This window comes from Gopherus evgoodei, chromosome 4 (genome assembly GCF_007399415.2).
Source record: "Gopherus evgoodei ecotype Sinaloan lineage chromosome 4, rGopEvg1_v1.p, whole genome shotgun sequence".
NCBI classification, from domain to species: Eukaryota; Metazoa; Chordata; order Testudines; family Testudinidae; genus Gopherus; species Gopherus evgoodei.
Window position 1 is genome coordinate 75,540,092 of NC_044325.1, and position 23,244 is coordinate 75,563,335.

The 23,244-nt window shown below is 46.5% G+C and overlaps 1 protein-coding gene across 5 annotated transcripts; it reads right to left on the bottom strand.

The window, feature by feature from the left end:
- Nucleotides 1–238: 238 nt before the first annotated feature.
- On the bottom strand, nt 239–21,385 carry DDB2 (damage specific DNA binding protein 2). 5 transcript variants are annotated; one of them, XM_030559881.1, is made up of 11 exons: nt 21,242–21,385; nt 17,751–17,938; nt 13,579–13,709; nt 11,905–12,096; nt 8,840–9,006; nt 7,645–7,744; nt 5,835–6,012; nt 3,537–3,682; nt 3,171–3,335; nt 2,226–2,271; nt 239–1,169 (listed from the first exon to the last, which is right to left on the bottom strand). In XM_030559881.1, the coding sequence occupies exons 2-11, from the start codon at nt 17,923–17,925 to the stop codon at nt 925–927; spliced, it is 1,545 nt and encodes a 514-aa protein (XP_030415741.1). In that variant the 5' UTR covers nt 17,926–17,938; nt 21,242–21,385; the 3' UTR covers nt 239–924. The 5 variants fall into 5 exon arrangements, with proteins under 5 accessions (XP_030415741.1, XP_030415740.1, XP_030415744.1 ...); XM_030559880.1 differs by lacking the exon at nt 21,242–21,385 and adding an exon at nt 20,950–21,027; XM_030559884.1 differs by lacking the exon at nt 21,242–21,385 and adding an exon at nt 17,343–17,438 and having other exon boundaries at nt 11,905–12,041; nt 17,751–17,842.
- Between the last annotated feature and the right edge of the window lie 1,859 nt (nt 21,386–23,244).

The following is a 23,244-nucleotide window of genomic DNA, read 5'->3' on the forward strand; positions in this document are numbered from 1 at the left end:
TGTTTTATGATTCTCTTCATATTATTTTTGTCTCCTGCTACTCTGCAAAAAGCAGATATTTCAGTTTGTAAGTGGATTCATCTCATTTCACAAGAGCCTTTTGTAGGAGCAACATTAGCACATATGGCCCCCAGCAGTCTGCTAGCTGTCAACTCCTGCTGGGGTGGGCTTAAGCGCCCCTCAGAACAGGCCATTCATCAAACCCCCTGAGGTGGCAACTCTCCCAGTGAAGCAAGCCTGTTTTGTACAAAACTTTATTAACACTTGAATATTATAAAAACCATGAAATTAACAAAGCCTCCCAGTGGGGCCTGAGCGTTGGGGAGGGCAGATACTCCACCTATGCTCCAGGCAGCACTGTAAACAGGCTAACTTTCAAACATAAAAACTTGTAGGTTAACAGCAGCCCTGAGATACAGCTATATGAGAAGGGGGGTAGGGAAGACCTCAGGTTCCACTTTAGGAACACTTATCCCCACATTTTGGAGTACAAGACTGAAAACATGGCTGGCTGGTACACTGTATGAGAGAGACTAACGCTCTGAAGATATAAACTACAGCATCAGCAGAGGTCCAGCTCAGCCCTGGCTGCTCCCACGTTGACCTCATATCCCTGACACATAATTAAAGAACAAGAATCACACATAAGCATAATGCTGCTTTTTGTGGTTCCATCAAATGAATGCCAGCACAGGGCATGCTGACATTCAGGCTCCCATAGTGCTTGATAAAATGTGTCACCCACACAGAGGAGCTGAGCAATGACACTACCCTCTAGAGGGGAAAGCAGAGAGTACAAGCAGCAACTTCCTACCCAGCAAGGAAGGACAAAGCAGAAGGCTGGGTTCCCCTCAGGGTAGATGTTGCCCACTGTGCCAAAGCTGGCTTTGTCCAGCATGATCTAGAAAGTCTGGAGGTATCTGCTCAATCCTCCAGATCCTTCCGCTTCCTGCCCTGTGATTTAGGATCTTTGCCCTTTGTTTTAGTCCCCTCTAGTTCCAGAGCAAGCAGCTCCGTTTTGAGTTTGCTTGCCCTTGGGTTTGACTGCTTCTGCAGCCCATGCCTGGACAAGCTCCTGCTTCCCATTCCCTGCTCTGTCATAGCTTTCAAGAGATGCTCCTGCTTCTTGGTCACCATCTCTTCCCGGCTCCAGATCAGGATGTTAAAGCCTATGGGGAAAAAATTCAACACTCAGAAATTCTGCAGCAGACATAGTTTCTAATGGGGGAATCACTGTCTATACCAATTAAATACAACATTCAGCTACTGCTCAAAAAAGAAAGTATTTTTCTAGCCATGTCCTGTCATTAAGGATTGTGTAAACCAGTAGTTAAACTTTTGTACTGGTGACCCCTTTCACACAGCAAGCCTCTTGAGTGTAACCCCCTTATAAATTAAAAACATTTAACACCATTATAAATGCTGGATGCAAAATGGGGCTTGAGATGGAGGCTGACAGCTTGCAACACCCATGTAATAACCTCCCGACCCCCAGTTTAAGAATCCCTGGTGTAAACCATTTCTTCCTGACATTGCCTCCACATAGTCCTATTGTAGCAATCATGTACCTTTTAGCCATATGGTCATGGAAACTTTTTGAGCAATAACTGGCAATTAAGGGGCATGATCAATTAATTCCCTTGCCCCACAATTTCCGTGGAAAGAAAACTTCTACCAAAGATTCTGCAATCAGACCTCAATATGGCCAGCTTCCCCAGATCCTAGGGGGCCCAAGAACGGCAGGGCCTCTTTGGATATAAAGCATGTACATGTGCAATAACCCAAAAGAAGTCAGGCAAAGGCCAGTGAGACCAGCAGTAGAGGGCAAAGGGCAGGGACTTTTTTTATCTCGCTTCTTGCAGCATTGCCATACAGCCGATAGATGGCAGCAACACCCTCTCCTCCTAGGGAGGCTGCTTTCCCTTGAAGTTAATTGCCACACTGCACATTTTAGTGGATGTTTTCAAAATGCTTTACAAACCATGGATTAATCTTGGGGACACTAGAGTTTGGAGATAAGAGGATAGGGTATTAACTTATTTTACAGAGAAGAAAACTCAGTCTCAGGGAGTATCAATGACAGAACTAGGTTTAGAACTCAGGAGTACATCACTTTCAGCATATGGCTTCTGGAGAAGCCAGTCTACCCTTTTCTGAGACCAGAACCCATGCTGTCCAGCTGCCCCAATAATAAAATAAGCACAGAGAGCCAGAAGCCTACTTACCCATACCAGAAGCCAGTGTATCTCCCATAGGGTTAAACTTATTGAGCTGCAAATGTAAACATATTGACAAACTATCAGCTTCAATGCTTATGTAACACCATCAGACAATTTGGGAACTAGAACATTCCCATAAAGTACACCACAAAAAGGCCCACAACTGAACATGGAACTGTTCTGCAAAGATCAGCTGCCCTTGGTTGGCATGACCCAACACCCCCACTGCTAAGAGCTGCAGGTGTCAGGGAGCTGGCCAGCATGGCTTTACAACCCCTCTCTGCTGCAGGTTGGGAGTGAGCAGGCTGGATCCTCCTCTCATGTTGGTGTAAATCAGGGATAACTCCACTGATATCAGTGGAGTAAGCAGTATTAACACTGGTATAAAAATGAGGAGAATCAGGTTCAGTCTTCCTGCTCTGCTCAGCTTCTCCTCAGTCTGATCCTGTAGGGGAGTCAGCCCTGTGGGAGCTCAGTGTGCTACTGAACCTGGGATGTCACTTTCTGCTCAGAAGCTGCTGGTGGGCTGGATGTGACGTGAGAGCTGGCATCATGCTAACATAAGTTACTTCCTCCCTGGGACATGATTGTATTTCACAGCAACTCCTATGCACATGGCCAGGAAAGGACCAACTAACGGATGGAGAAGCAGCAACCCAGGTGACTCCTCACATGTCCAACCCTGGATTCACTCTCAGGAGACTTCCACCCCCAAGAAGCTGTTCACACATATTAGTTGTCACAGCCAACCTCTCTGAGGCACTCTTTCGCATGGCCAGTATACAGACTGTTCCCTGCACAGCATCCTGCCAGGATGCCTCTTCCAGTATGAGTGTGAGCCTGTGTTAGGAGATTTTGGGTCTTGTTCCTATCGTGTGATCTCCCTGATACTCAGGTCTTGGCTACAGTTAAGGGCACAAGGGCCCTTTCAACGCCAGCGCCCAAGCTCACCGAGATAATGCCAGATGCATTTGGGTCGTGGAGCTGGCACACCATCTCCCCAGTGTTTCCATCAAATATATCAACAGTTCGCAGTTCATCCACTGTGTATCCTGGGAACTTAGGGTCTGGGTAGCGACCAGCCACAATGAGGTCATAACGAGGGTGCCATGTTGCCTAGACATAAAGCAGATGGACAGTGGTAAACAACTCCAGAGGAACACAGCTAAAGACTGATATGAATCAGAAAGAGCTGTGACTCCAGGAGTGTGAGCTTTCCCACAGCAGTGCCCTATTCTGAAAAGAAATTGTACCAAAGCTTTTTCCAGCTTGCTACTGGCATCTGCTGTGATATTAGACTGCGCCTTCCTACCTCACCTTGATAGGTGTGAGGTGCTGGAACTGCCGATGTGGATGTGGGATCAGATGCTGTGGTTTGGTCCAATCTGAAGAGGAATAGACTCGGATCTCACTATGCTGGTCTGTGGTCAGGAGTTTAGCACCATCCGTTGGGCTGAAATAAGCTGGGAAAAGGGCAATTAAGCATACAGAAGATCACAATCCTGTGGCCATAGACAAAGAAGAGGTAAACAACACATGCCCCTAATTTGTAAGCACGTTACAACTTCCTAAATAGTTATTTTAAAAGAGCCACGTGCCCCAAGGAACAAGACTCTGTCCCTCTCTAGCCCCTTTTTTCCAAGGAACTCAAAGATCTTTACAAATATTAAACTGAAGTTTACAATCCCTGGATGCCAGGGAAGTATCATCATCCCCATTATACAGATGGGGAAAAAAGACAGTGAATGGGAAAAGAACTCACTCAAAGTCACATAGTAAGCCAGTGAAAGAACTGGAAACAGAACACAGCAGACACCATCCCTCCAATGTTGGGAACAGAACCAAAGGAATCTTGATTCCTAGTCCCTGTTTTTACCAAAGGAACTTCAGCACAAAATGATCAGGAGTATCTGCCCCAACAAATTCCACACTCTATCCCCAGCAAACGTCCGTGTTTTCACATTAAGCTCTCAAGGGCAGCTCCCCAGGAATTGCAGAGGATTGAGCCACTGAGAACAGACATTTTATTAAACAGGACGACAGCACATTTAAGTTACGTTAGAGTGGATTGAGAGAAGACCCATGAGCATATTTAAAGATTAGAAACCTTGTAGTGATATACTCAAGGACCTCAATCAGTTTATCTTAAAGAGAAGATTAAACCATGACTTATTACAGTCTATAAGTACCTACACGGAGAACAAATATTTGATAATGGGCTCTTCAATCTAGCAGAGAAAGGCATAATCCAATCCAATGGCTGGAAGCTAGACAAATTCAGACTGGAAATAAGGCATACATTTTTTTACAGTGAGGATAATTAACCATTGGAACAAATTTACCAAGGGTCATGGTAGATTCACCATCACTGGCAATTTTTAAATCACAACAGGATGTTTTTTCAAAAAAACTCTGCTCTAGGAATTATTTTGGGGCAGTTCTAATGGCCTGTGTTAGACAAGGTCAGACTAGATCAGAGGTTGGGCAAACTATGGCCCGTGGGCCACAGCCGGCCCACAGGACCATCCTGCCTGGCCCCTGAGCTCCCGACCAGGGAGGCTAGCCCCCGGCCCCTCCACTGCTTTCCCTCCTCCCCCGCAGCCACGCTGCCATGCAGGGAGCACTCTGGCCTGCCACTCCTGCCAGGTTGCACAGCTTGCACCCACCGACCTCCAAGGCTTTCCAATAAGCCACTCCTCCTGCTCTGAGCGGCAAAGTAAGGGGGCAGGGAGCAGTGCGGTTGGATAAGGGGGAGTTCTGGGGGGCAGTCAGAGGACAGGGAGCGGTTGGATAGGGGTTGGGTCCCCAGGGTGCAGTTAGGGGAGGGGGGGCCCTGGGGGTAAGTCAGGGGACAGGGAGCAGTTGGATGGGGTGGAGGTTTGGGGGGGGAGGGGCAGTCAGGGGATGGGGAATGGGGGGGTTGGATAGGCGTGGGAGACCCGGGGGGCCTGTCAGGAGGCAGATGTGTGGATAAGGGTTGGGGCAATCGGGACAGGGAGCAGGGGGGGAGGGGTTGGATAGGGGGCGATCCCAGAAGGGCGCGGTCAGGGGACAAGGAGCGGGGGGGCTGGAAGTGGGAGGGGGCGGATAGGGGGTGGGGGCCAGGCTGTTTAGGGAGGCACCGCCTTCCCTACCGGCCCTCCATACCGTTTCATAATCCCAATGTGGCCCTCGGGCCAAAAAGTTTGCCCACCCTAGACTAGATGATCACAATGGTTCCTTCTGGCCTTGGAATCTTTAAGTATCCCTCTATCATCAGCAATAGTTCAGGATGAATTAGCCAGAAGCCAATGAGGAGGTGTTAAGGGTGACACCAACACTTTCGTACAAGACTTTCAGATAAAGTTTATGTTCAGTGTTTGAATTTAAAAACTGAACAATTTTAAACTGTTCAAACTCAGGCTTGCTCCAAAATGATTTCATTTTTTAATAGACACACACTGAAGAATATGAAAGAAACAGGATTGACACACATTTGTGTGAGGGAAAGTGAGGCACAGAAAACCCCTGATGGACACATGCCAAAAAAGACCAAAAGGGACAGACAGAAACACAGAATACATGGGTAGATTGGTGGGCACAGAGCAGAGAGAGAGTCCTACCTCACTGACCTACCAGCATTGACAGGTTTGTCATGAGGCAGCACATGAAGGAAACTTGACTTGTCTTTGATGTTTCTCAGGTCCCAGATTTTGACTGTCTGGTCCACAGAAGCTGTAGCCAGGAGCCAATCACAGCACGAGTTAAACTCCACATGAGTCACTTTCTTCTTATGTAATTTCAGCTTCCAAATCTGCAGTGGAGGGAAACAAGGTGAGATGTGTGCGACAGCTAACAGCAAGCAGGTGCAATCCATGCCACATGAAAAACTTCCAGCACTGCTCTGGTACAGAGAGCCTGAGAGATTTAGACGGTGGAGCTCTGACCACTCCTTAACTTGCATACTGTACCACCCCATTTATCCAAAGGTTTTGGGGCAGGTAGTAGAGCTTGTTAGCACTGCAAGCCTTGACCCTAGAGCATGGTGCAGTCTGGCTACAGCCAGTACTGCAAACCCCACAGCATGGAGATCAGACTCATCTATATGAGGCTGCATTTTCAGTTTCTGACATACCCCAAACTTCAGAAAGCCTTAGACAAGGTCCCTCACTAAAGGTTCTTAAACAAAGTAAGCTGTCATGGGATAAGAGGGCAGGGTCCTCTCATGGATCAGTGACTGGTTAAAAGATAGGAAACAAGGGTAGGAATAAATGATCAGTTTTCAGAATGGAGAGAGATAAATAGTGGTGTCTCCCAGGGATCTGTACTGGGACCAGTGCTGTTCACCATATTCATAAATTATCTGGAAAAAGAGGTAAACAATGATGTGGCAAAATTTGCAGACGATGCAAAATTATTCAGGATCGTTAAATCCAAACCAAACTGTGAAGAGCTACAAAGGGATCACACAAAACTGGGTGACTGGGCAACAAGATGGCAGATGAAAGTCAATGTTGATAAATGCAAAATAATGCACATTGAAAACATAATCCCAACTATACATACAAAACAATGGGCTCTAAATTAGCTGTTACTACTCAAGAAAGAGATCTTGGAATCATTGTGGATAGTTCTCTGAAAACATCCATTCAATATGCAGCAGCAGTCAAAAAAGTTAACAGATTGTTGGGAATCATTAAGAAAGGGATAGATAATAAGACAGAAAATATATTGCCTCTATATAAATCTATGGTATGCCCATGTCTTGAATATTGTGTGCAGATCTGGTCACCACATCTCAAAAAAGATATATTGGAATTGGAAAAGGTACAGAAAAGGGCAACAAAAATGATTAGGGGTATGGAACAGCTTCCATATGAGGAGAGATTAATAACACTGGGATTTTTCAGCTTGGAAAAGAGACGACTAAGGGGGGAAATGATAGAGGCTGAGGCTGGGATTTGGAGTTGGGAATGCCAAGGACTTTGATCCAGCTTGTGACGAGCCTTGGGGAGGAAGTGGTTCTGTCAGATCACACCTCTATGACACTCCCATTTTTCCAAAGAGGTTTCTGGAATGTGTTCATTGCTAGGGGGAACTGACACCTTCAGGATGTCATAAATTCTGCTCTCCTGAGTAATCAGACACTTTCAATGCAGGCAGATCCCATGATGTGGTCCTTAACTTGGAATCACTCTGAGAGATTACTGGTGTGTGATCCCCATCTTGGGAGGAAGGACAGGCAGTTTCTAGTGCACTGCAGAAGGGCAGGGAGCACCATCTGGCAGATACTGGGTGGATTCACATCCCTTGAGGTTCAGGATGCATGCTCCTCTTTCTAGGGATCCTGCTCCCAAGACAGACATGGGCAAAGAACAAACAAACCATCAGGGTCCCTGGAAAGGGGAGAGTGTGAGGCAGGGAATATGAGAGGAGCCATACAAACCTCTTCACCACCAGTGCTGAGCAGGACCACATTACCCACGTTATCACCTGTCACCACGGTCCGGCAGCTCGCAGACACATCAACACTGCAGTACCAGAAACTAGAAGAAAAGATACATAGATCAGCACCAATTCCTGCAGACAGGTTTTGGGAGGGGAACCCCTGTGTATAGCCTGTCCCTGCCTCTCTATAGAGAGAGACTGCAACTGACTCAGAACTGGGTCTCCCATGTGGTGGAGTGGGACTTCAACCATCAGTCCAGGGGCAGAGTCCATCAAGGTAGCTTTGGGTTGGTGACTGATGTGACATCACTTCTGAGTTATTTGCCAAGTAAGCTTTAGATAGCAGGAACATGCTGGGGCAGTAGGACGTAACTGAGGCTGAGTGGCCACTTCCCACCTGCATACAGAGACAGCTTGGGAAAGATCAGGACCACACCTGAGACTTTTACACAATGTGCAGAAATTGATTTAAAATGAGCTTTCCCACACGGGTGAAGAAGCTGCAGGGAGTTGCTGCAGACTCTGGACTGGAAAATTTCAAGTCTAAAGCTCCCCCAACAGAGCACTCCAGGAACTAAATCAAACCCAGGTGTTTGGTGGCATAGTGCCCCAACCCAGACTATACTGAGTGAGGAGAAGGGTGAATTCTCTGACATGCAAGGATTTCTTTGCAAAGCTTTGCCCTACAGGGGATTTTCACACTGGAATTCAAAGCCCTGGAGTCAGGGTGGCAAGCCTGAAAACCCAACCCCCACCTCTAAAGGGGTAGCGGAGTTATCACAATAGGATTACACATGTTTCTGCATAAATGTTATTTGGTTTAACCTGCCCTATAAGCTTAGCCCAGCTCATGTCAGACAGAACACTGGCCTGACCATCTAGCACCTTGCTCTTCTCCTCACCGGCACCCTTTTAAAGGAAAAGTACACACCCAAGGCTGCTGCTGTCCAAAAGATGCCAAAAACTATATTACCCATCATGCACTGGAACGGTAGGAGTCTAATTGTCCTGAGCTTGCCAAACCCTTGGAGCAGGACTACATGCCTGCCCCTGTATCACACAACACTGAGCTCACTGACAGCTCCAGCAAATATGCCTAGTCCTAGCAGAGGAAGGTGACATCAAAGAGAAGAAGAGGGACTACAGTATAAATAGCATGGAGCAGAGGCACAACCCTGCCTGCCCCTTCTCACCAAACATCATGGTACTCATGGCCACAGCCTGGGGTGCGGGAGATCACCTGCGCCGCATTGCCTTCCAGATGCTGCAGACTAAGGGTGCCATCCCCTGATGCCACATAAAGCTTCACTGCCTCAAATGGGCTGAATTTCATGCCTCCAAGGGAGTCTCCTGGCCCTTTCTGGAACACACAGACAAAGAGAAGGGGCACCAATGTTATTGGGGAAGGGAGGGACATGGCAGAATGCCAACCACCTGGAAGTGAACCCCTCACTCCATAGCTGAGATACACCAAGTTCATGGAGTCTGTTTCCCAACAAGAGTGGCACTAAAGAGTCACATTTTATCTAGTCTGTTATTAAATTGAGGCTATGTCTACACTACCGCAATAAGTCGACTTAAATTAGCTGGAGTTGATATAGCTTAGGCCAACTTATTGTGGTGTCCACACCATGCTGGGTCGATGGGAGATGCTCTCCCGTAGACTTGTCTTACTCCTCTTGTTTCCGGTGAAGTACTGGAGTCGACCAGAGAAGGCTCTGCTGTCGATTTAGCAGGCTTTCACTAGACCCACTAAATTGACTCCCGGTGCATTGATCACAGCAGCATCAATCCCGCAATAGTGTAGACATAGCCTGAGAATACAAATGTTTTGGGCTTGCAGGTTCTACCATCTGTCTTCCAAAACAAAGTAAAGTCCCCTCAAGCAGCACAGTTTTCTCTAGCTCATACTATGGAATGTGGTAACCACAACCTGAACCACCACTGGGCCTGGAAGGGCAAGAACACAAGCAACATTCCATGCAGAAACATACAAAACCCCAAACACAACCTGCACCACATTCTTCCTGTAGGGTCTTCCTCCACAGAGTCCCTGCAGCAGCTTCCAGTGTGTCATGTTTGGTCTTTCCCAAGGTGCAAGCAGGCAGGAAGAGAGCTGTGCAGGGAGAAATCCCCACTGCTGATTGCATGGCAAGGGAGGCAAAGGAATCCTATCCCAGGAACCATCCCCAGCCTGTTTCTACTGAGCCAACAGGGGGAATCCTCACACACCAACAGAGAGCGAAAAGAGATGGGGCTAACCAGGAGACACAAAACCCTCTGATAGGCGGTGCATTTCACCTGCTTCCCAGAAAGTCACCATGTACCAAGACCTCATCCTCAATACTGACTTTCAAGAAGCCCCTGAAAAAAACAAGACTCCTCCATAAACCCTGACCTAACCAATGGAAACTGGAGTGACCTCCCCTTCAGACCTAGTCGTCTTCATCTTGATCAGCAGCAAATATGACAGGAACATGAGGCTCTCCCACCCCAAGGACAGAGCATGTCTTTTCCTCCAGGCCCCTGCTGTTCCAGGGAGTCACCTGAATGCTAAATCTGGATCTCCAGCATGGCTGCAATGAACTATCCCAATGGACCTCTCCAGTTTGGGTTCACCCTCTTCCCAAGAAAGGACTGCAGCTGGAGTAGACACTTGGGAAACATGCTACTGGCAGGAGGCAGGCAGGGAAAGAAAAAGAGAGCAAAGTGGAACTGGCATGCTGATGCTACAGGCTCATTCCTAGGACTATCCTCTGACTTTCTATGCCAACAGGGCTTGCAGGAGTACTACAGGAACTCCTCAGATGACTCTACAGAGACCCTGTGGCTAGTGAGAGCAGCACAGCCAACAGCTCAGAGGTTAAAAGGTCACAATGACACCAAGCCACGTAAAGGCACAAAATTGAGGAATTCTATTGGTGCCCTCCAAAACTAATAGAAAGGAGTAAAAATGGAAGAAGAGTCCCTTCTTTGGGGCAACCAAAAAGTCAGTATTCTTTTCCCTCCTCCTACACCCTTAACAGGAAAAATAAGAGAGACAGGCTTTCGAAAGACACAGATTCTGGAATTGAGAGGAGGTGGATGTGGAGGGGAGCAGAGAGGCAGCTCTCATGTTTCAGAAACAAGTAAAGCTCCCCCTCCCTGTGCTGCCACTGCCAGCAGGAGGCAAAAGCCCACAAAATTGCTGTGTTTCTTACTCCCAGTTCTCGGTGCTGGTGAAGACCCGGAGTGTATTGCCAGTAAAATCCTGGAGGGTGGTAGTGCCAGCAATTGATGATGTGTACAGCTGACTAGGATTAAAAGGGTTAAACTTCATTCCTGTGATGGCCCCTCCAGCTCCCATCTACAATGAAGGGGATGAACAAAGAAGAAAAATCACTAAGTGATGGGGAAGGAGGAAAGTCACTTCTGCAAATTTGTATTCACCACTGTGTCTCCAACATCAACACTGACACAAGCCTTGGCCTCTCAAGAGACAAAGGCAACCTTCATCTCTACAAGTCATGTCTTGGCTGAGCAGGTGACCTGACTGGGGAGAAAAGTACAGTTCCTGCAGTTCCAGGGCAATGCGATCCCTGGCTGGCCGTCACCATGCTACACAAAAAAGAGCACAAGGCAACCAGGAATGGGACCTAGGAGTCTTCCGAGGATGATCATCCTCTTTCCAATCTGTACTCATTTGTTAAGCTAAAGAGCCACAGGTGCTGATGTGAAGACTATGAGCCCATATAGAACTGGGATTGGAATGAGATGGGCATGCAAACCATTCAAAGTCACAGGGAGTCACTCAACGTCACTCCTTCACTTTACCAGAAGGGATTTTCCTTTCTTCCACTCAAAAAGATGCTTCCTCATCTGACACAGAACAAGAAGGTGAAGAGGGGGAGATTCAAGCCTAGAATAAATAAACCCTCTCTGCACACTTCTTTTAGATTTCCTTTTTTCTTCATTGTCCCACTAAAATGTCTCACCAATCCCCAACCCATCCTCCACCCAAGCATATAACCTGAGGAAACTTCACCATAAATTCTACAAACAAACCTCAGTTCTGACCTGCAACCCCCACACTGCCAGTCCGGGGCCTCACACACAGATCCACCACTGCATCTCAGTCCTGTAAGATCAGGATAGTACCTGCTGCTATTCATGTCCTGGGCCCCTCACAGTTCTCACACTGCATCTCAATAATGAGCTGCAGCACTCCGCGCTGTTCCAGTCCTATCCTCCTGCCCAGCCCACACACTTAGTGACTTACCCCTTTTATGAAACAGGTTTTATTCAGTACTTCATAGTCCCACAGGATGATGTCTCCGCCTTTGGATCCCACAGCCACAGTGCTGGGGTGAGTTGGATGCCACTCCAGACATGTCACTCTCCTGTCAAAGGGATTCGCTGTTCGGAAGAGGCGGTATGAAGTAAGAGAACGCACAAAAGGAAGCTGGAGACACTGTTACGAAGAAAATGAGAGATTGGGGTGTCCACAAAGTTGGAAGTAGGTCTCTGAATCTCTCCAAAAATGCTTACAGACTTTGTATGCACACCCTTCTACACACACTTCCCAGGGAGTTAGCAAAGCCAGGCTGATCCCTGGGAATATCAGGGAGAAACTCAGCCGAGCTTTCTTCACTCTCACAGTGGAGTTTACTGTCAAGTGGGCAGATCTATAGGGTTGTTGTCTGCCCTATCTTGTACCATAAACACAAGTCAAACTGGTAGTGATGGGGTCATTCAGATTTCTTTCCTGATCTGAATGGGCCTTGGCTCCTATCCTTTTAGCAGGGTGAACAGTTACTCCTGTATTAGGGTGTTCACATCAAGATGCTGCTTCCCTCTCTGGACTTAGCTGAGCAATGGATGGGAGCACAAAGCCCCATGGAAGACAGGCCACTCCAAACAAATATACCCAAGCCACAAATACTCAAATATACCCAAGCCACAAATACCCCCCGTGACAAAGCAGTGGGAGAAAAAACTCTCTAGATCTGTAAAGGGAGCTGAGCCCTCTGGGCTGGCTAAGGGGGGAGGATAACTGGTATCATCACACTAACATGGCAGATGGACATGCTCTCCTCACAGGAACAGACTCCAACAACCACATTTCCTCCTGTTATGTATTTACTGAGCACCCAGATATGTTATGCTTCATCCAGAGACGTAAAGACACTGTCCTTCTTCCAAAGTGCTTACAAAACATGACACAATAAGACATAAGGCTAACAGAAACGGGGCTGGGTGGGGAAGGCAAGACAGTTACAAAATCATGTGGTTATTTAGCTAAAGCAAGTGTACAGACTGGATGAATTTTTAAATCAAAAGTATAAAACACAAATGACCTAGAAAATAAACCTATCCTGGTTGATTTACTCTTTGTGAGCATTACAGGAGAAGTTAATCCTTAAGGAAGGATTGAATGAGTGGAGAATTACGGCTTCAAAAACCAGTTCAAGGAAGGCATTACATATCCTGGGGAAACACGGAAAACGGTGTAGAGATGACTGTGAGAGAAGTTAACAAATGGACATTGAGACTGGCATTATTAGCAGAATGGAGCAAGTGGGGTCAACATGATATAGGACTACGTCAGATAAGTAGGTGGAAGCAATATTGTGCCGGGCATCAACTGATAGAACAAGCTTACTTTTAATGCAGGAGAGCAGAGAATTAGTAGAGGGATTCAAAGCAGGGACTTACGTGTCACTGATGAACAAGGAAAATGATCTCAGCAGTTGCATTTTGTATGGACTAGGGGAGATATGTGATGGCGAATCACACTATCAGCACAGTACTGTAAGATTTTTGGTCATTTTAAAGGCAAGGAAACCATGAGCCCTGGATGAAGCTCCCTGATGTGTGTTCAAGCTATCATTGTCATTTTTACGGGAAACTGAGAGCTCAGCTGTCCAGTAGAATGAGAAGCAGACACTCTCACCTGCCTGAGCTGTGCTCGAATAGAGCCACCAAGCATGTTCTGGTAGATGTAGTGGATGATGCTGCATTGCCTCTCCACCTGATGGAAGAGCACCCCTGAGTTTCCGAACATGGAACCGCCTTCAGCCCAGCCTGCCAGACAGCAAATCAGGGAAACTTACTGACACAGACAAGCGAATGCACGTCATGCTCATTCACTACACTATACTGGGGAGGATGGCTGTATTTGGTGCTGAATCCAGAAGTGATCTCTAGCCACAAGAGAAAGGACCTCAAGCAGTTCCTATGAGTGTAAGGGGCAGTAGCCTCCTGCAAAGCACAATGCATCTCATAACCTGACAAATCCTCTGCCTGGTTTCCTCTCAATATGTCTCTCCTTGTTAAAGATTCATCCCAGAGCAAAGGAAAGGAGAGGGCTATAGTGATTTTACAGGGTATGGCTTGCCTGAGTTTCTAGAGGCTATATACATAACCCTGATATGGCAAAGAGACACAGAGCCTGAAAACAAGACATGGGGAGTGGGATGAAGGGAGAGAGGAACTCCCGAGATCAGCATCTCAACCACAGTGGCAGGGGAGAGATCAGACCTGGGATCAGCAGATAAGTGAGAGAAATTTAACAGTTACAACTGAAAATTCCCAAATTGTGAATTCCAAACCACTTCCCCTGCACCCGAATAAGAATATTCCACCCGCTTGTGCTGTAGTTCACACAGCCTGCCTATGGCTCAATGTGTTTTGTTTTTGATAAAAGACCTGTTGGCGCCTCATAGAATAGCCTGAAAACCTTTCTGTTCAGGGAGAATTCTGCTGAGCAACACAGCATGTTTTCTGTATTTTGCTAGTGCTTCAGGCTTAATCATCAGGGACATCTATGTGAAAAGAGAGCCTGAACAACCCCACGTGTGTGACCTAAACATCCCCACAGCAACGGACTGTAACATCCCAGCGGATCCAGGCATCAGATGGGAAAGCAGAAGAGCAGATGAATCTCTTAAGAAACCAAAATCTTATTTTCATGTAAGGATCTATATTAATACAAAACAGAGGAGAGAAACAAACAGAGTATTATATACAACAAAAAATATCCTTACTTTATGAAACACGGAAGCCTGGAAATTACGAATTTCACACACACACACACACACACACACACACACACACACACACACACACACACACACACACACAGAGCAGGTGCTCATCATACCTGCTGTAGCTATGGGTGTAAGAGCACGTCCATTATAACTTCACATTTTTACAGATTCTTAACACTCAAAGACTTTCACTGCTTGAAGTGAAGGGAGGCTTTTTTCAAGACTTGGGTCCTGTCAGGAAGTATATCTATAGATACAGATTTTTTTTTTTTAAATTGATCTTCACACATTTTTGAGTTTGGGAAGAAGGAAATCCCACAAAACAGTACTCCCACTGTGAGAAAATTCCAACTTTGCTTTTTTAAGCAGGGCAATAGCAGAAGTGGGTTATGACTGAAGCGTGGCCTAAGTGGAGGCCTTTTTGGGCTTAGTCTTTGCTAAGTCTTTGCGCTTAGTTAGAGAGGAACATTTTTTTAAAAGTTCTTATGGACTGAAAAATCACTTCTGGGAATGCTCTGTGGCAGAACCTAATGAAGCTCAATCCACTTCACAACAACACTGTGCTTTCTCCCAGCTGAGCCTGACCAGAAAGTTCAGGAAGGGACATGGGCTACTGCAAAGACAGCTGTAGCACTATTTGGTTGCACAGCTGCTCTGCATCTCAGTAGATTTTAAACTCAACCTTAATGAAATGCAAAATACCTACTGATGGCTTTAATCAGCTCTGCAGTGTATTGCAAGCCACATAACACAATTACGGAACTTCAAACTTACCAAACTCATTTAATTGTTTATATTGTTCAAAAAGTTGGATTATTCTGTCAACACAATTACTCCTCTTTGGGGACTAGTTGCATGTAGAGTCTCAAATTTTTAAGTTTAGATAATTTTTTAATTATCTATGCATCAAAAATTATTTCCCCACTGGGACTTTTTCCAAACTGGGTCAAAATTAAAACTCACCTTTTAGATTGGGATACAGAATGGAAAGGCTCAGCCTCAAAATATTTTTAGGTAAACTGTAAGTGAAAACACAATTGGCCTCATTTTCAAAGGTACTGAATACATACAACTCTCACTGAAGCACACTGGAACTGGAGAGGTTTAGCAACTCTAAAAATCAGACCTGGAGTTATAATGAAAGTCATGTGGTAACGTTAGCTACAGGAGATTTGTTTATTAACCATTAACTCTATAATAAGCAGAATTCCTCTAAACAGGATGCTTTGTTTCAATATCCACTGTTCACATTAGTGCCTGCTCCAAACTTTAGTCATATACCAAACAAATTGGGGCTTATGAAATATAGTAAAGATGCCATCTTCAAGGGCGTCACCATACAGATATTATGAGAACTACCCATCTAACAGTTTCTGGATCCTTAGAAGAGACATCTTCCAGAAATACTGAAAGGAAATAACTCTGAAGATTCCATAAGCAAATTATAGGATTCAAAATGATATCCGTGAACATGAAGAGACACAGAGTCCTTATTCTAATTGTAAGCCTGCACAATTTCCTTGATACTGGAAAGACTAAGAGTATGTCTACACTAAAAACTTAAGCTGACCTATATTAGGTCAACTTACAGCCCCTGCAGTAATTACTGTGGTGGTGCATGTCCACACTACCCTCCTTGGGTTGGTGGTGCATATCCTCACCAGGAGCACTTCCATCATCCTCAGAGGGGCAGTGTGGGGACCAAACACCCAGTCTCCCAGTTCCACTGGTAGCTCCCTGCCAGGAGCACAGCTGCACCACAGGCTCCTGGGCTCCTGGCAGGCTGCCCCACCCCCACCTCAGCTCCCCATTCCCCACTGGGAGTAAGGGGGGGGAGCCACCCAGGAGTTCTCATCCCCAGGGAACAGGGTTCAGCTGCCCCGGCTTCTCAGGCTGCCCCTGCCCCCTTCCTGCTGGGACAAGACAGCCAACATTCCTAGATGCGGGAGAGGGAGGGGGCAGAAGCCACCTGGAGCTTCTTGACTCCCTGTTCCCCGCCGGTAGCGGAGTCTAGCTACCCGGGTCTCCCAGTCAGGAGCAGGATCCATTCTCACCCTGGCTCCCAGCCAGAAGCTCTCCAAGGGGACAGGGGGCAGCTGGGCTGGGAGCCATGAAATTGACAAGAGAGCTAATGGTGGATGTAAGTAACATAGTATATACACAGACACTGCATTGCCCCAACTACACTGACATAAGCACTAGGCCTCTCCTGGATGTGGAGTTATGATGTCAGTGTGGTAGGGCACTTACATTGGCAGGTCAAGGCTGTAGTGTGTACACTGACACAAGCTGCCGTATAAGTTATATTGACCTAACTGTGTAGCATAGGCCAGACCTAATATTCACTCATCTCCTCCATTGAAGGGAAAAAGTGAAACATTTTTTACCCAAAGTTACATATTGAAGGACAAAACACACAAAGGAGAGATGACTATTGAGAACACTAGTCCAGTCTGGTGCAATTAACAGATTATAGCCAGAACGGAACTAGTCAGCAGAAAGATTTACCATCTACCTAGAGCAGCCCTCTAGCTCCAACTTCTGTGCAGCATCTTGCTAGTGAACACAGCATGCTCTCCAGATGGAAATGCAGGTTTCGACTGCATGATGTACAACACTAACCTTCTGATTAGGGAACAGCATGAAGAATTATATAATGTCACGTTACCAATATTGGTCTGTCCTACTTCAGAAATGAAGCAGCAGAAGTTTTTCTGAAATTCCACAAAGCTTAGTCACTTCTCAGTGGGCAGTGATGTACACTCTGCTGAGATCAGTTTTAGGAGAGATAAGCAACAACCTTCATAAAAATGCTGCATATGCACACATGCACGTACATAAATACACACACACACACACACACACACTCAGTACAGCTTCCAAATGACAGCTGAGAATAATGCCCCCACATATCTCCACCCCTCACTTAGAAACATAACCCAATCCAAAAAGTCCTGTTTGAACAGGCTGTTGGTTCCTTGACATCTCTCAACCCCAGATCTGAAAGTTTGGTTTACACCCTTCATTCTATAAAGGCCTGGTTGGCAGAAAGAATGATAATCTGAGGGAACATTACCAATTTTCCCTGAGGGCTTGGCTGCTTTTCTCAGAAACAATCTTTTTGCTTGTGGCTCATTCTCCAGTTCTCCATGGTCTCGCTTCCTCTTCCCAGTCGATTTTGCATCTTCCTCTCGCTGATGTTCATGTATCCTCACATGCTTCTTGTCCTTTGACTGGTTCTCAGGGGTCATTCTGTCTGCCCCACTAAAAAAAACAAAGTAAGGAAAGTAGGATCTGTCATTGCTTCTAGCTTTAAGACAGAAAGTTGGAGTGCAACATGCCCTGACAGCCTAAAACTGGGACATACCTGTACTACCCTTCATCTCTGTAATACTGGCTTTTTACTTGCACTGTTGTGGGGAGGGATATGGGGGTCAATAAATGGCTCTTTACGCCTTCATTAAAATTATTGGCTTCTAAAGCAATGGGGTATCTCCTGTTTCTACAGAATTCTCAAGTTTGACATCTACTGAGTTGCACAAAATGCAATAGCTGTCTTTGCAGCACCCACATTGCTACATGAGCTCCCTTGTCAGGCTCAGTGCTTTTTGAAGAGGACAAGGCTTCACTAGGTTCTGCCACCAAGCATGGGGAAAATTATTTTTCAGTCAACTCAAATTGACATCCATGAATCAAGTTCCTAGATACTATGGTGATGAGCAAACTGAAAATGCTGGACACTCCCTGCTTTTCCATGACACACACATATAGATTTTGGAACACAAAATAATTTTAGTCTGCTATTTTAATGCTCTTTTCCCCTACCCTGAATCCAAAGTGAGAAGCCTTTTACTCAATTTTCCTCTTTTGATCTAGGAGGTTCCAAAGTAGAAAATTTCAACGGCAGATCCCAAGGGGCCTCTATGAAAAATATAGTACAAGCTGATCCTTTGACCATAGTATAGTTTATTTTTAGTTTGTGAATAAATGTCACTGATGTCTCACTATAGCTAAACATAGTTGGGCAGGCACTGTGAAAGCTTCCCCAAATAGCACCCCAATGCTGACTTTCCAGCACTCTGCTATTCCCATCTGGAAGCCCACACAGCTCTGACAGTCCCCTGCAGACCCCCGCTATTCTAGTCCTGACCACCCACCCTCCTTCCAGCTCTGCTGATGTCCCTCAGTTCTGACCTACAGCACACCCTGCTATTCTAGCCCGGAAGTCTACATCCAGGAATTGGATTAGTTAGCACCGATTCCATTCTGTATAATGGCCTGAATGTTTCCAGAACTGTCCCACACATACTGTTGCTATTGGTGTCATATGACCTGGTTTAGAAAAGAGCTGAAGTGTGAATCAGGCACTGTGAATGCCACATGCACCATCCAATCCCAGCAGAAAGAGTACATCTGAGGCAGAAACAACGAGGAGACTAACAAATTTATTTGGGCATAAGCTTTCATGGGCTAAAACCCATTTCATCAGATGCATGGAGTGAAAAATACAGTAAGCCATATAATATTACAGCACATGAGAAGATGGGAGTTGCCTTACCAAGTTGGGAGGGTCAGTGCTAAAAAGGCCAATTCAATTAAGGTAGAAGTGGCCTATTATCAACAGTTGAGAAGAAGGGGTGAATATCAAGAGAGGGAAAATTACTTTTGTAGTGCTAATGAGGCCAATGCAATCGAGGTGGACATAACCCATTTCCAACAGTTGACAAGAAGGTGTGAGCATCAGCAGAAGGAAAATTACTTTTTGCAGTGACCCAGCCACTCCCAGTCTTTATTCAGGCTTAATTTGATGGTGTCCAGTTTGCAAATTGCATTCAGTTCTGCAGTTTCTCATTGCAGTCTGCTTTTGAAGTTTGTTTGTTGAAGAATTGCCACTTTTAAGTCTGTTATTGAGTGTCCAGGGAGACTGAAGTACTCTCCTACCGGTTTTTGAATGTTACAATTCTTGGTGTCTGATTTGTGTCCATTTTTTCTTTTGCATAGAGACTGTTCGGTTTGGCCAACGTACATGGCAGAGGGGTATTGCTGGCACATGATGGCATGTATCACATTGGTAAATGTGCAGGTGAACGAGCCCCTGATGATGTGGCTGATGTGGTTAGGTCCTATGATGCTGTCCCTTGAACAGCTATGTGGACAGAGTTGGCAACAGGGTTTGTTGCAGGGATTGGTTCCTTGGTTAGTGTTTCTGCTGTGTGGTGTGTAGTTGCTGGTGAGTATTTGCTTTAGGTTGGAAGGTTGTCTGTAAGCAAGGACTAGCCGGTCTCCCAAGGTCTGTGAGAGTGAGGGATCGTCCTTCAGCATAGAAGATCTAACTGTTGGGAATAGGCCACTTCCATTTTAATTGAATTGGCCTCATTAGCATTGACCCCTCCACTGGGTAAGGCAACTCCCATCTTTTCATGTGCCATAATATTTATACTGCTTATTGTATTTTTCACTCCATGCAGCTGATTAAGTGGGTATTAGCCCACGGAAATTTATGCCCAAATAAATTTGTTAGTCTCTAAAGTGCCACAAGGACTTCTCATTGTTTTTGCTGATACAGACTAACACTCTGAAATCTGAGGCAATGTGTGTGTGAGGAGACATTGGACTGTCACAAGCCCTGGGCTGGCAGCATCGTGTGAATGGTCTTCCACGATTCACCTGGCTGATACCTTTTGCACTTACAACCAGGCTCTGCCGTGTTAGCCAGCGCCCATCTCCCGCAGTGCCCTCCTGGCACTCCTCTCTGGGGAGGGGAACATTTCAAAAGCTGAAGGGAGCGTGCTAGGGACAATGTTATGAAGAGGATTCACTAGATGCATCCTGGGAAGTTTCCATGTGCTCTCTGCACATAGGGGGGCGGGGAGAGGAGGGGGACAGGAGCCAGCCCAGGTCTGGTGGGTTCTATTCCTGACTCCCCCAGTGCCTCACTGTGTGACCCGGGACGAGCCTTTCCCCTCTCGGAGCCTCAGTTTCCCCATCAGTCTCATGGCAATAACCGCTCAGTCAGGACAAGGCAGCGCACGGGGCGCGAGCGGGAGGCTGAAGGCCCCTCAGGAGTCCGGGGCATGACCCTGCCCCACTCCGGGGGCCGCTGGCTGTGAGGCCGGTCTCCCGCCAGGGAGGGAGGACTTGGGCCCTGACGCTGGGACTAGGGCAGGGCGGGCGCGGGGCCGCTCACGCGTCGCTCTCCCCGGGCCCGGGGGCTCGGAGGCCAGGAGGGGCTTCGGGGGATCCCGCGCTCCGCGCGGCGGGGGCGCTCTCCTCACCTGCTTCCCGCCGCCGCGGCCTCCACTGCCCGACCTGGCCCAGCACCGCGACAGCCCGGCGCGCAGAGCGGGGGCGGGCCCTCCTCGGCTGTTTTATAACCCGGCCGCGGGGGACACGGGGGGGGCGCGTCCAGGTTCCGCGGAACGGGAAGCGGCCGAGCTACTGCCCCCCCCCTGCTCCGCGTTTCCTCCTCCGGGCGCTCCCGGGAGAGAGGAGACACCCGGAAAGGGGTGGGTGACCCCAGGCCGGCCCGCGGAGGGGAACGAGGGCCCAGGTGGATACTCCCCCTACCTTCGTTCTTGTGGCCCTGGAGACTCCACAGAGAAGCTGGGGCGCTGGCCCCAAGGCTCACCCCCCACCCCAGCCTCAAGGACCGGAGAGGCACAGCTCAGGCTGTGGTGCAGGGTGGTGAACTCTCAGCTAGCGACCTTCAGACACATGCCTGAGCCCGCATCAGCCACTGCTCAGCTTGGCTGTGTCCTTTCCTGCTACACACTACTGGGCCCCCTTACACACAATCGGCCCAGCAAACCTTACTAGAAACTAGGCCTCCTCACCCCCAAATCTTCAGCTTCCCAGACATGAGCCCTCATCTAATGTGGGAAGCAAAGAATATGAGGACAGCTATTTTGCCTTTTAGGCCAGAAAGCATCTGTGCAATTATTGATTAAACAATGCAAACTTCAAATGCTTGGTTTTCTCAAACACCTGCAGTTACAGTCCTTTCTCCCCAGCAGGCTGGGCCAGGCAAACAGACAGCAGCTGATGTCTGTCTGACTCTTACCAACAGTTTCAGAGTAACAGACAAATGTAAAGGACAATTACCAAGCTGACAGAGCCTTGCACAATGCTGGAGTCAAGAAGTCACACATAAAACAAAAAAAAAAAATGGGAATCATAATTCCAGGATATCTTTGGCAAACATCCCCCAAACCCCACAACCTCCCAGCTATGGAAATAATTCCAGTGGAAAATAACATTTTGTCTGACCTTAGTGATCACCAACAAAATTAACACAAACAGCCTCAACCTCTTCTGAAGTGGATATGAGTAGGTCTTTTACCACACACATGTTTTTTGGACCTGCCTATAGACCAGAACAATCTGGTCACGCATAAAAACTTACAGAAAGACTTAGGTTATCATCAAATATTTCACATTGTTAGGCATGGGCCCCATAAACTTAATCTCTTTTATCAATTTAATGCATTTCTGGAGCACTAAACAGGTACATTGGAGTTGCATGGTGAGGTCCATAGTGGATTTTATAGCCATCAGGAATACTAGTTCAAAATGTTAACGTTCACATGGTATAGTTCGTCTGAGAAAACCATGCTTTTACAATGTGGCTTAAGAAAATACAAGATATGGTACAAATGACAGTTCAGATCTAAATCACAAAATCAGAGATCAGTGGACCATAGTTAATACTTATTTTATCAACATTAAAGAAATTAGGTCAAAACAACCCCAAGTTAAAATTACATTCCATTGCATCTGGTGGGATATCAGCCTGTTATTCATATATTGCCCACTTTACAGAAAAGCTATACAGGCAGTCCTTGACTTTACGACATTCGACTTAGGACGTTTCTGAATTGATACCCTGATTTGATTTACAACAATTGGTTTTGACTTTACAACGCTCGATCCCGCAACAGAGTGGATTGCAGTTCCAAGTGACAACGTTTTGATTTACAATGCAATTTTCAGGAACCAGTTATGTCGTAAGTCAGAGGACTGCCTGTAATCCAGTCATCCACACAGCTACAAGTACAACTCCTACAACATTTGTCTGTGCATCTCTCAATAAATAAAAATGCTGCAATGAACACCTATATATAGTCTTCCATGTAACCACACTACATTAAAAACACACACAAACCATGCTTGTCTACTGGTATATAACAATGTTGCACCAGCTGCTAACATATCAAAATGGTGTATAAACAATAACATATCAGAAGAAACAAGTATCTATCTCTGTATAAACATACATATCAACACTGGCACCTCTTGATAAATTGTCTTCTTATATGTATCTGCAATATACCTACCACACATTTGGGCACTGTATGTGTATGCATGTATGTATGTATAAATAAATCATTCAAACTAGCACCTGCCTCTGCAAGCCATCTGTCCACTGAACACACATTGATGTCTTGAAAGTGTCCACTATTAGACCTCTAGGAAACTACAGGAAAATTATCCTCCTGCTCATGGCAGGCAAGAAGAGTGTAGTCAACAGGATAGATTCAGAGAGATCACTAAAGAAGAGAGAGGGATCCATG

Coding starts and splice junctions, on each gene's coding strand:
- DDB2 (XM_030559881.1), bottom strand. CDS start 17,925: ATGACCCCTGAGAACCAGTCAAAGGACAAGAAGCATGTGAGGATACAT. Junction 9,007..11,904: donor AAACCTGTTTCATAAAAGGG/GTAAGTCACTAA, acceptor TGTGTGTTCCAG/AAAGGGCCAGGAGACTCCCT. Junction 1,170..2,225: donor TACACTGGCTTCTGGTATGG/GTAAGTAGGCTT, acceptor TTTTCCCCATAG/GCTTTAACATCCTGATCTGG.